At 35.1% G+C, this 14,200-nt stretch overlaps 1 protein-coding gene across 6 annotated transcripts in view; it reads right to left on the bottom strand.

Moving 5' to 3' along the window:
- The window catches only part of Rims1 (regulating synaptic membrane exocytosis 1), a 197,755-nt gene that overhangs the window by 158,071 nt on the left and 25,484 nt on the right, over window positions 1-14,200 (bottom strand). For 3 of the 6 annotated variants that reach the window (XM_013033619.1, XM_013033620.1, XM_013033617.1), the window contains exons 2-4: window positions 10,389-10,456; window positions 6,293-6,403; window positions 3,623-3,722 (exon numbers count right to left, since the gene is read on the bottom strand). In XM_013033619.1, the coding sequence (XP_012889073.1) occupies window positions 3,623-3,722; window positions 6,293-6,403; window positions 10,389-10,456 (279 nt within the window). Of the gene's footprint in view, window positions 1-3,622; window positions 3,723-6,292; window positions 6,404-10,388; window positions 10,457-14,200 lie in introns of those variants that run through there. The other 3 variants (XM_013033615.1, XM_013033616.1, XM_013033618.1) reach the window with 1 other exon arrangement.

Genomic DNA, 14,200 nt, shown 5'->3' with positions numbered 1-14,200 from the left:
TTTCCAAGATAGGTCATTTGAAAACAGATTTATTCTCATGAATATGTATAGCAGTCTTAGCTCCCAGAGAGTTCCCATCTCAGGACCCTTAAATTGCAAATGGAAGACTCAGCTGAAGTAGCCCAGCCTCAGAGACACTTAGCGGTATCTTCATTTGTTGAGGTTCATGCTAGTTGGTTGTTATTAGCTTCTGGCATAGTAGGATACAAATAAGTAGGAGTTATACTAGTAAATTAATATCATTAAAATGTAAAATATATAGGCTCAAATATGAAATCTTTTAGTTTTAGAACAGGTCAAATTTACAAAAACAACAGAAAGGAATTGTTACAAGGGAGTTGCTTTCAAGTACTTCTTAATTTCCTCCAGGTGTTCCTTCATTGAAAAATAGCAGGTAAATATTGGAAAATATGTGTGCTGCTTTCACTTGCTATCAATACTAAACAGCACTAGCCAAATAACAACAGGGTTATTACCAATTCTTCTAATAATTTAAGCAGATACATTTAGGAAAGGTTTTCAAATAAGGAATATGTAAGTATACATCATTGTTCAGGAAAGAGAAGGAAAAGAAAAGAAGGTAAAAGAAATAAAGGAAGAAAATCATCTTAAGTTTACAATCTGTTAATTTTTAAAGTTTTTCCAACAAAGAAAAAATAGCTTAAATAAGTATATGTAATAACATTATACATACATATATATGTGCATGTTTGTGCACATACATATATATGCTAGAAAAGTTTAAATACTTACCCTGATATATCCTATTCCATTATATTTTTAAATTTATGAATGCAAACAAATTCATTTTACTACTTAGCAATGAATTACAACCAGTGTTTTTGTGTAAGTACTACACTGTAAAGTTCTGCTCCTACATAGAAATCTGGAAGCATATCTTTTCATATCAAATTAAATTAAGAAGCATTTATTTATCCCCAGATCAATAGCTTGTAATCCAGAAAGTAGTCTAATAAAATTTATTTATACACTGATAAAATTTCAGGCATAGATTTAGACAAAAGGGTACATCAATGAAAATGGTATTTTTTCTGTCTTTATATATGGTGGTGGAGAAATAATATGAAATTAAATAACTTTAAAAAAACCTGTTTCATGCAATGAGAGAAGTTCATTTGTGGCACAAAAGTAGAACCTAGACATGCCAGGTTGGGAGTAGTGACTGCAGGATGGCATCTCAGGAAACACGTTTGCACTGGGGCAACTTAAGATTAGGTTTTGGGGCTGGGAAGGTAGCTCAGTGGTAGAGTGCTTGCTTTGCATGCATGAGGCCCTGGGTTCAATTCCTCAGCACCACATAAGCAAAAAGAAAAAAGCCCGAAGTGGTGCTGTGGCTCAAGTGGTAGAGCGCTAGCCTTGAGCTGAAGAGCTGAGGGATAGCGCCCAGGCCCAGAGTTCAGGCCCCACGATTGGACCCCCCCAAAAAAAGATTAGGTTTGAAGGATGGAAAGGCCTTCAATAGGCAGAACAGAAATGTAACCTGGAAGCCTGTAACAGGTGCTGGTCAAGCTTGCCAGAGACCTACAGGTAGACTGACATAGCTAGAGGGCTGAAAATGCTAGGAGACAAAGATACAGAGTGTTGACTTGATCAAGGAGTGACCTTGAGACCCTGAAGGGTCTTAGTAACCAGGAGCTCATCTGTGTGGATTCTGCTTTAGACTGTTAAATCAAGCAGCAAGGACGTGCACAGGTTTGAGGGGGGGCAGGACTGCAGGAAGAGTAAAGCACGATTGCAAAAGGTGAATGAAGTGCATGCTGATAAAATAACACTGTAGCTTTTATAAACAAATGGCGTTTTCATGCAACAATTTCCTATATTACAATATATACTAAAGAGACTACACAGTCCAGTGCACAAAATAACTTACTTTTTCAAACTATTCATTGTTTAAAGTGAAAAGTACACATACGTACTTTCTTTTCCTTGAGGCTTTATTAAAATTACAGGTTTAAATTTCTTAGGTTCTCAGAAGCTTAGTTAATAAATGAAACCAACCATTTAGAAATATTTAATAGAGAATAAGTCCTTTAATTAGCTATAATCTTCCACTAAAATTTCCTTCCTTCCGTCCTTCCATCCTTCCTTCCTTGCTTCCTTCCTTCCTCTTTCTCTCTCTTGTCTTTACTTTTCTTTCTTTTTCCTCCCTTTGATGCCAACGATGAGGCTTGGTCCTGGGCTCTATCCCTTACTTTTATTTGCTCAAAGTTGGCACACTACCACTTGAATTAAACTCCCACTTTTGATTTTTTGTTTTTTAACTAATGATAATTGCCTCACAGACTTTCCTGCCTGGTTCTGCGTTAAACGTGATCCTCAGATTTTAGCCTCCTGAGTAGCTAGGATTACAGCTGTGAGCCATTGTCACACAGCCAGATTTCTTTGGATAAAGTTTTCTTTCATTAGTTATATTTTTGAGATTTTTATACTTTTTTATACTTTTGAGTCATTAGACAAAAGATTTAGTTTACCAAGTCTTCTTGAAACATTAACTCATCTCTCTCAGAAACAATAGTGCATCATACTTGGCACATTTTCTAAGCTATCTAGCTACTGCTTGAAGGAAAATCCCTAATTGGGGCTTTCTACCAACACCATGCCTGCTTAACAAGTCTGTTCAAAATAAAGCACGTGGATCAATTATGCACTGCTATACTAGCAATCAAACATATATATGCATATATATCTTAAGATGTCTTTGAATGTTTTTAAGTTCTCAAAGACTACAAATTTTGAGGATATAGATTGGAATTATGGGCTGTATGCTTTCTGTATGCTATGGGTTACTGATACTTAATGCTACACCTCAGCCACCTCTGAGCACGTATGTGTGAGTCCTGGAGTTTGAACCCATGGCCTTATGCTTGGTAGGTAGGTGCTGTAACATTTCTTTATAAGTGCTTGACAAATGCATAAGTAGATACTCTGAACAAAAATTTCTAGTACACTCTAAAGTGAAATAAATGGGAAGAAAAGTTAATATGATTTTAACTAACACTAAAAGTAAACAATTTAAAACTGTGTTGCCACTGCTTATATGATACATTTGGATATATTACCTAATTCTATTGTGCTATTTTCAAATACCAAAGAAGTGGCAATTCTCCAAACGTACAATATATGTCACATTTAAATGAACAAACATTTTGTTACATAATCTGTTTAGAAAAATAAAACAGTACACTCATGTTGTATGAAAATCTCCACTCTTAAATAAGTGTTTTGGAACAATTAGGCAAGACTGTAGTAACTGTTGTGGCTAAAAATGAAACCAAAGAATGAAATTGTAACGTGTGATTTTTTTCACAAAGTTAAATTGTTTTAGATTAGAAGTTTGTAGCAATACCATGAAATGACCTGCAAAAATAATCTCTCATTATTTTTATCAGTGTGTTTTTTAAAGAAAGATTTCTACTCTTATGGCCTCCAAACTGTACTTAGTACAGCAATCAGTCAGTGCAATGGGTAACTCTATGAGGAAGGTGAATTCATGCTTGGCAATAAATTAATGACTTCACTCTCATACATAGATAACAGCAGATTGAAATCCACTAACTCATGAACAGAGAATGCACTGATGAAAGATGAGAAAGGACTTTACCTGCTCTTAGATGGCCAACAACATCTGCAAGGCTACCCTTCTTCACTTTGGTGATGAAAGCACCCAGGCGTCCTAAGTCAGTCATTTTTCCTCCAACAACCTGGACAATTAAAAATGTCTAAGTTCCCAAGACTCACACTGACATATAACTTTATTTTGATGAATTATGCCCAGATAATTTTATAATGCCATTACAATAAATTATAGGGACTTCAATGAAGCATAATACTGTCCTGATTAAAAGAACTAGTAGTACAGTATAGAAAAGAAGGTATTTTATTATATATGAGATTAGATTAGCATGTAATAAGTAACAATACCAATAATAATAAAATAAATAATAACAATAGAAGGATAAAATAAACAATAAAAAGTTATGATAAATAATATATAACAATGTGTGCCAAATCACCCTGCCTTACTATTCAAACAACAATTGTTTGTGTTTGGCACTATTTAATTTAGGTTCTTTATTTATTGTATTATCTTTTTGGTTTGGTGCCAGTATTGGGATTTGAACTCAGGACCTGAGCAGTGTCCCCAAGCATTTCTGATCAAGGCTAATGCTCTAATATTTGAGCTACAGTTCTGCTTCTACCTTTTGGGTAGTTAAATGGAGATCAGAGTCTCATGGACTTTCCTGCCTGGGCTGGCTTCAAACCTCAATCCTAAGATCCCAGCTTCCTGAGTAGCTAGTTACAGGCAGTAGGACCTGGCTGAAGTTTTTTTTGAATGTTTTGAATAATATCTACAATGATCTAATGTCCTATCCAATTTAGATCTCCTGTATGTGTGTAGTAGAAATTAGCATTCCACAGTCATGAAGATTCAAGCAAGAACAAGCCATGCTGGTAATCAGCATGGTGTAAAGGCAATAGCCTAACTGTATGTCTACAACTGACCATCTAAGATCTTCTCAACTGAAATATACCTGTTCTTGCCTCCCAAAGCCAAAGCTGTTCACAGAACTTTTCATCTGGCATTCCATAACATCTCAAATTTGAACCATCTGAAAAACTCGAGGTCAATTTTTTTCTCAATGCAGTGACTCAAACATACCGAACTAAACATGAAGAAATATTACTAATATTGAGGCTGATCTACAGTTTTTAGGAACCTATTAATGCAGATAATAAGAATTATTTCATAAGGATAATAAATAAAATAGAATGAAGCTTATGAATTGCACTCTTTTTTTTCTTCTGCATTGGCTTTCAAATCCAGGGCCTAGTGCATACTCAGACAGCATTGTATTGCTAAATCACAACCCTAGCTCTGAACTTATGTTTTTATCTGATTAATGGCCAATGGTTTTGAAAAAGTCAAACTGCAACACAATTGCAATATAATCTTGTAATACGTAAGAGTAGTATATAAAATATTTAAGTAACTGAAATCAAAACCTGGTGATTTAACATGGATATTCCACATACATAACTCAAGATATATATGGAAGGATGAATTTATGAGTATATACATACATATATGCATAAGTATATACTTTTCACAATTGCACATATATGCCCAATATGTATATATACTTTTCTACAAAGTAGAACAACCTTTTTGTAATCTATCATGTATCATATTTATTAGAAGATAATTATTATGTTTGAAAGATACATTTCACTCCTATGTTTTTGGTGGTACTGGAATTTAAATCCAGGGCCTTAAGCTTTCTAGGCTGGTGTTATATAACACAGATTATCTTCAGTACACATCTTACCCTTTTAAATTGATGTGGAACTGTTATTAAAAAACAATCTCCTCATTGAGGTCTTATGATTAGCTGCACAGCACATAAAAAGTAAGCAATATTCAACTTTACTGTTTCCCATTAAAACTGTGAAAAATATAAGCCAGGTTCCAGTGGCACACACGTGATCCTAGCTACTCAGGAGGCTGAGATCTGTGGGTCGTGGTTCATAAGACTCTTATAAGCAAAAGGAAAGCCAGAAGTGGAGCTGTGGCTAAAGTGGTAAGAATATTAGTCTTGAGCACAATGCTCAGGGATGGCACCCAGGGCCTGAATTCAAGCCTCAAGACTGGCACAAATGCATGCACACACACACACACATAAATCTTTTAAATATAAAATTACCCTTAAACTTTATATTTAGAAAAAATTGAATTTTCCCAATATATCTTGACATTGGTCAAGATACATTGTATTCATAGTTCACCTTCTAAAATTGAAACCCCTCTGTATATCTCCTTAATAATAGTAAAAATTTTAATAATAGTAATAATAGTAAAATTATTACTATTACTATTACTAATAATAGTAAAAATTTTAAAAATACAAAAATAAAAATACTTCACATAGGACATCATATACCCATTAGAAGAATGTTACTTCAAAAAGGGAGGAAGATACTTGAAAGTCATTGTCAGAATATATGTGAATGCATTTTTGTATGAGAATTAGGAAATATTTTAAACCATCATACTTACTTTTTTGTTGTTGTTGTTGGTGGTGGTGGTCATGGGGCCTAAACTCTGGGCCTACGCGCTGACCCTCAGCTCTTCATCTCAAAGCTAGCGCTCTAACACTTGAGCCACAGCACCACTTCCAGCTTTTTCTGCTTATGTGGTACTGAGGAATCGAACTCATGCATGCAAGGCAAGCACTCTACCACTGAGCCACCTTCCCAGCCCCATCATACTTACTTTAAGTCCCAGTAATGCACCTGATTCTTTGGGCATGGTTGTTCTTTTGTTAAGAATAACACGTCCAATTAACCGATCACCCTCTTTAGACGGTTGCCACGTTACAGGATGCTATTAAAATACAAAGTTTAAAAAGTAAAGAACTTGCTTTCTTTCCTATAGACACACCATCATTAGTTGTAGCATGATACAATTTTATTTGTTAAGATACTCCGTAGGAAATCAAGGGATGGGTGTATCTTTTTAAAAATTCTATTAGTACAATACTTGATAGTCACCTAGTATTTAAAAGTCTGATCAGATGATGCTGATTTTAACTTTTTTGATATCCTTAAGAACATTTGGAATTAAAAAATATGGCCCACCCTTCCTTTGTAAAATGTGTTTAATAAATAACTCTAAGATATACACAATACATAAATATCATAATGAAACCTATTAGTACAATTTTAATTTATACTTATAAAAATATGTCAAGCCTGGTTCTGGTGGCTCACTCCTGTAACCCTACCTACTCAGGAGGCTGAGATCTGAGGATCACAATTCAAAACTAGGCAAGAAAGTCCATGAGACTCTTGTTTCCAGAAATGGAGTTGTGGCTCAAATGGTAGAGCACTTGCCTTGAATAAAAAGCTAAGGACCAGTACTCAGGACTTGAGTTCAAGTCTCAGTACAGGCATCAAAAAAAAATGTTCCATAGGAAATTCTTTATTCTAGTGAACACAATCATTGGTCTGTAACATTTTTCATTTAGTTTATTTTATTTGAGAATGACACTTAGGCTAAATGACACTTATGCTAAAGTAAGTGTCGCCTAAGTACATGTGTTAAAATGGTTTAAAAATGAAGTTCATTGACATTTGAAAATATTTCTGTTTACATAAAGAAAAATGGTTCTGTAGTTTGAGTTGTTCATGTCAATGGAATCCTTAGCCAAATGGGTTGCAAATCACAATGGTTTATCTTATAATATTTTTTGCCCTTTATAGTAGTGCAAAAGTGTTACACATTGAGTAGAAGCCACACTTTGAATTTTCATTTTTTTATCTTTTGTCTTGGTTGGTGATAACTTGGTTTTGTGCTCCTATGTGAGGTTGCTGGTGAGCAGTTGGCATCACAGCTCCCAGGATACTGTGCGATCGGTCACCAATAGAAAGCCTATACCCAACACAGGAGAGCTGCTAAACAACTGCATTCTGTAACTTAGGTTTATTCAACCAACAATATTTTAAGTAAGCAATATATTTATCAAAATGTTACCACAACATAAAATGAGGAGCACCTGTGCATCTCAATTTCATTTAGATATATAGTAGACATTATTTAATAAAGCTTTTTGTTTTCTCATATTTTGCAATCTAAAGAGAAAATAGGGAAAACATGAAAATAGAAGAGGGACTATTAGAGAAGAAGACTGGGAGAAGGGGAGACAAGAGAGAATAATGTTATAGGCAATAAGGAAAATTTTTTTACATGTATGCTGGCAGAGCCTGGGTGCCGTCCCTTAACTTTCTCACTCAAGCCAGGCATTCTACCACTTGTGCCACACCTCCACTGGCTTTTTGATGCTTAAATGGAAATAAGAGTCTCATAGATTTTCCTACCTATCCTGGCTTTAAACTATGATTCTATGATCTCAGCCACCCGAGTAGCTAGTATTACAAGCATAAGCCATCAGCCCCTGACTGACATACCTTATTTTTCACAATACAAAAGAACACTAGACAAGAAAAATGAAAAATCACATGACCCTTCACTTTGAACAGACCATCATCATTTTCTTGTAAATATCACCAAAAAAGTCCATGCTGGTTTTATCCATCACTAAACCTGACGCTAGCATAGACTCAGACAGTTTTTTGGGGTGCAGGCTGCATGAAGGGCAACCTCATTTGTCTTTACTGGAGGCCAAAATTCTGCTATTTTAATTTCCAGCATTGTCTTTCATGTTACTGTGAGAAGATGAAGAAAGCTGCTGAGATTTCTCCTCTAGTGCCTCAAAAGATTTGGTCCATTGGGCTGGGAATGTGACTCAGTGGTAGAGTGCTTGCCTTACAGGCATGAAGCCCTGGTTTGATTCTTCAGTACCACATGCACAGAAGTGGCGCTGTAGCTCAAGTGGTAGAGTGCTATCCTTGAGCAAAAGAAGCTCAGGGACAGTGCCCAGGTCCTGAGTTCAAGCCCCAGGATTGTAAAAAAAAAAAGTTTGGTCCAGTAGGACATGAGCGCTATGTGATCTACCATTCTACCTAACCCAGCCTAATGAACTGCATCTTCTCTCTCTTTTCTCTGGGACTTCTCTGATAAAGAATAAAATGATGGGGATGTTTTTTTTGGGGAGGAAGTTGAGAGGTTGTAAATTCCTTTCCACAATGCCCATGAAATGCCTATGAAAAAGTTTTAAATGGGAAGAGAAAGAGAGTATTTGGCTACCCACATAGCATATTTCCTCAGCACCAGGGATAAAGATTTATTATCCAGGAAAATTCTGGGGAATCCCAACCTAGACTCTGTGTGTATGTGTGTGTATGTGTGTGTGTGTGTGTGTGTGTGTGTGTGTGTGTACTGAGACTTGAGTGTGTGTGTGCGTGTGTGTGTGTATGTGTGTGTGTGCTGAGACTTGAACTCAGGGCCTAAACTCTGTCCATTCATTTGTTTCTCTCAAGGTTGACACTCAACCACCTGAGCCACAGTTCCATTTCCAGCTTTGTTGTGGTTAATTAGAGATAAGCATCTCAAGGACTTTCCTGCCCAAGCTGGCTTTAAATCACAGTCCTTAGATGGCAGCCTCCTGAGTATATAGGATTACAGGTAGAAGCCACTGGTACACAGAGCTGCTTTTGTTGTTATTGTTGTTATTTTGTCTAGGACCAAGGTTTAAATTCAGAAACTGTGCTTGCTCAGCTTTCTGGTTCAAGTGGTACTATATCATTTGAGCAATATCACTAGGCCTGCTTTTTACTAGTTAATTAAAAGTGGATTGTCATAGATTTGTCCCAGGCTGGTTTTGACCCAAGACCCTATAGGCCTCAGACTCCTGAACAGTAGGATTCCAGGCATGAATGGTCATTAATGGCCCAGGATTTTGTTTCTTGTTTCTATATTTTTTGGAAGTAGTGTGGTTTGAATTCAGGGCCTCTATCAACTTGTTGAGAGCCAAGTTGCTAGCTGAAGTTTAATTTTAATTTTCATCTGCAAAAATGTCACAACATCTGAAAAAAAATCTTACAAATTATCATTAGACGGAACATTGATTTCTGCTAGCTGGATAGGAACTTAACTCTAAACATTAATGAATGCTCTTAAATACAAAAGGCCCCCTAAATTAATTACAAATTATAAGGATATAATTTCTTTTCTGATAGAGTTAATAATTCTATCCTTATTTCCCTTTTGTCACGATTCAAGAAATCCATTTTCTTTACTAAGATTTTTTATTAACTTTGTACAAAGGGGTTCCAATGCAAAATGTGAATTCATAAGCACAATGCATCTTGATAAATGCCATCCCTTCCATCACTCACCCCCACCTCTCCCAACCCCACCACTCTCAATTTTCCTAGTTCCATTTTCACATATGTACACTTACTATTATGACTACACTTGCCCACTATTCTTCTCTTCATTCATCTACACCCCTCCCCTTAACCTCACTCCTCCCACTGACACCCCAGATCTCTGGTATTCCGGTATTCATTCTTTTAGACTAAGTTGTGCAAAGAAGCTACACAACTGGAATTTTCCCTTGCACAGACCATACTTTAGTCAGTATATTTGTGTGCATATACATATGACTATGTAGATGTTTCTATATTTATATTTAAAAATTCCATGTATGAGAGAAAAACAGAAAAAAGGCATTTTCTAAAAGACTTCATTAGAAAAGATTTCACTGTGGGAAAAAAACAACAATGATGTGTGCTTAATTAAAAATGTGCATTATTTAGTAATACTTACTCCTGTGTTCAAAGCTGTCAAATCGAATTGCTATTTGTTCTCATAAAATGAATAATGCAGTAGAATACGATTAGTATTGATCAGCATGGGGCAAAGGACAGTGCACACATAGGCTGCACTCACTTCCTAGAAAGCTTACCGAACTAATAGGTGAGGCCTCCCGACTATGCCACGTGGCAGGATCCAGCCAGTAATAATCCAAGTCACCTGGAGAGTGGGAAAAGAAAAAAATGGCAATGTCATTAAGGTAGAGAATGTATCACTTAGCATATTATTTCTCCACACTATGAAGTAAAGGGTTAAACCGTATTATCATCTTGAGTGTCTGCATCCCAGACGGAGACACCTGTGTCATACAGGTTACTTATAACCTGAACCACTGGAATGAGTGAGCATGTGCAACAAATGTACTTCATACATAGAAGAGCTACCTTCTCAACACACAGATACATACAGAGAATTGGGTTAATTCTCCCTCCATTCTGCTCTCCATACCAAGCTACATCCTGCCATCTAATGGGCTAAGTTAAAATTGCATTAGCTGAACTGATGTGTTAAAAACAAGTCCTCTTCTGAACTATACTGCATCTTCTATAATTTTTCTCTGGTCTATATTTTTTCTAATTAACAATAAAGCATGGCATAGAGATGTAATATAGAGAGATAGGAAAATAACTTTAAGCTGGGCCCCAGTGGCTCACCCTGTAATGCTAAGTACTCAGGAGGCTGAAATCTCAGGACTGCTTTTTTAAGACTTTCTGGGAAAAGTCCACAAGACTTATCTCCAATTAACCATCAAAAAGCCAGAAGTGGAGTTGTGGATCAAATGGCAGAGTACCAGCCTTGAGCAAAAAAGCTAAGGGAAAACACCCAGGTCCTGAGTTCAAGCTCTGGTATCAGCAGAAAAGCAAAGAATTACCAAAACTATAAAAAAAAACATTAAAAGTTCTAACTTAGGACATATCAATTTATGAGCCCATTTTATTATTTGACATATTAGGAAAACAAATGAGCAAGTGGCTTTTTCACATTTGATATACTAAACTAAATCAAGGAAATTGTTCTTGCCCTGGATCTCTAGTTACAACAATAGCTTCTTAGTAAAGCATGCCTGCCCATCAGAAGCTATGTAGCCAGCTAACTGCTGACCAAGTATATTAGGCTTATAGGTATGCAGGCCACACAAAATTTCACAGAAGACAGGTATGGGAGATAAGAAAACTTACAAAAGAAATGTATACAAATCCATGTATTTCAGTTTCTTAGTTTCTGTTCCTGTTTTTCCTTGGAAATATATTAGAAAGATAAAAGGCAAATATTATAATACTACAATAACTACTGAAATGGCCTTTTTAAAAATGACTGACACATTCTATGCAAGGGTTAGAAATTGCCACAGCCTAAACTACTTACAAATTACTTCTCAAAAAAATCACATCACTATAATAAACATATGGATTAACAGTGAAGATTATGAGCTACTAGATTTTTACTAGAATACTTGAGATAATAGAGAAGTTGCAAAGAAGTTGCAAAAGGAAATGTTTTTATTTCCTTTTGGATTTCCAGTTTTAAAAACTACAGGTATGTAAACAGCTCTGTCTTTCTTCTCAAGACTATAATATTACAACTGAAATATGACTAATACAAATGTTATTATTCAAAAGAAAATTCTGCCATCTGTACAACAGCAAAATGACTTATACCCAGTAATAAGGTCTGGTGATTTCTTCAATGCTGTTTCTATCTGAATTAATTAACAGAACCACTGAGATGTTATGCACAGGGGAATTTCAGTCCCTCAAGAAGAATATTTTTTCCTTAAATTGAAGCTACTTTAATGAGTCTTTGAAGCTAAGAATTCGCCCCACTGTAACAACAAAGAAAAACTAGTTAACCATATCCTCCACTAACCCATGTCTTAAAAATTGTGTTCCGTTTGACCTCGTCTGGCTTGTACCCCATTTCTCACATGATGGCTAAGCTTCTTTCCACCACCTTGTCCTAAGTACAGACATACATATATAGTGTATATTTATGAGCAAAAGTGGTCTTCATATGCAGCCCACCCAAAGTTGATGCTTCTGGTAAAATCCAGTGATGACACTGTGCAGTTTATCATCTATAAAATTTGCTGGGAAACCATGTTGGGTAGATTCTAATTTATTTGCTCTAGTGAGAGATATAGGTAGGTGGATAGATAGATACATACATACATGCATACATACATACATAATACACTGGTATATAAATAGATGATAGATGATATTTATACACAAGTGTATAGATGATTTAGAAAAAAACAGATGAGAGATATGACCATATAAGATAATGTTAAGTGAAATGAACCCCAAGATAGGGACGCAAATATTTTTTTTCTTTCTTGCTATTGTTTCTAATGTATTAATAATATACCACCTGATGTTTTTGTTCCTTTGTTTTGTTCCTCCCCCACGGTATAACCCCTTTTTTCACTGTATTTGATATCGGTGCCCTGCATCTTGTATATACACTTCTCTAATTTGGGGAGGGGAAGGGAAAAAACAAAATGCTTAAATAGGGATACAGGTTGACCCACTGTAACAATGAGATGTACAAGACACTATGTTGAAAATGAACTTTACAACTTTGGTGAGGGGGTAGTTGTGGATGTGGGAGGGAAGGGATGATAGCGGGGAAACAGAGGAGGCAACAATGCTCAAGAGGAAATGTACTCACTACCTTGCTCTGTAACCTCTCTGTACAGTATTTTTACAATAAAAAAAGTACAAAAAAAACAGATGAGAGAGACAAATTGACAGAAACATATATACACTGGTATATAAATAGATAAATAGATGATAGTTCAATGATAGAAAATTTGAGCAATAGACAGATATATTACAAATACATACATGAGTATATGAATAAATAAAAGGTGACAGATAAAACAAATAATAAATGCATACATACAAACAAACATATGTACACAGGTATACAAATAGTTGGTAGTTAGATGATATTACAAACGTATACAAGTATATAAATAGATGATAGAGATGACAGATATTGATAGACACATACATACATAAATGATAAAGTGATAATAGAAACGATTGAGTGATAAACAGATATATGATAGATCCATACATGGATACGTGAAAAGATGATAATTTATAGATTAAAAAGTCAGTTATGTCCAAATGTCTATATGACTATATTTGTCAGACAATTCCATTGGACAACAGGCATGGCTCTACTCTCTCTTGTGATAATATGAATGCTATAGACTTTGTAGCTAAATTTTTCTGTCAATTTTGCTGATACAGAATAAAATAAAAAATTGTTAAATACTGCTAACAATGTAAATGTAAAAAGTCCAATATTTTAACACTTAATATTTATATGTTTTAGCATACAATTATACCTCTTTTATATTTTGAGTTGTCCAGTTTTGTTGTCACTAATTTTGTTATAATCTATTGATTATGCTTTTCTTAAAGCATTACCAAAAGTAAATACTAAAAATCTAAATTTAAACTTATTTGTTTTGTCTAGTCATATGATTGCAAAGTCTGAAAGACACTGAATTTTTAAGAACTCTACTTTATCAGTATAATTCACATTTTCTTCATTATGAATGGAATAAACAACACCCAATAAATCCCCTAAAATATGAAGAGTCAAGAATTAAGTTAACATAAAATACTTCCTTGAATATTTTTCTAAGAGAGGATGAAAGATATTGACTCTCAGGTGTAGGCATAACTTCAAAATGTCAAATTCACATTACTTGCTTATAGAATACATGAATATCTTGGCTCTTATATTCAGTTTAACTATAAATGATCTAATTTATTCTTGTTATTTATTTGGAAATTGGAATCTTAGCTTGGCAGATTCAGTCTACTAAAATGGCTCAAAGTCGTAAGTAGCCATGTTCTAAGAAGTGGGGGAGGTATTTTTTAAGAG

The sequence above is a fragment of the Dipodomys ordii genome, unplaced genomic scaffold, assembly GCF_000151885.1.
Source record: "Dipodomys ordii isolate 6190 unplaced genomic scaffold, Dord_2.0 Scaffold172, whole genome shotgun sequence".
Taxonomy (NCBI): Eukaryota; Metazoa; Chordata; class Mammalia; order Rodentia; family Heteromyidae; genus Dipodomys; species Dipodomys ordii.
This window is presented reverse-complemented; position numbering and strand designations above follow the sequence as displayed.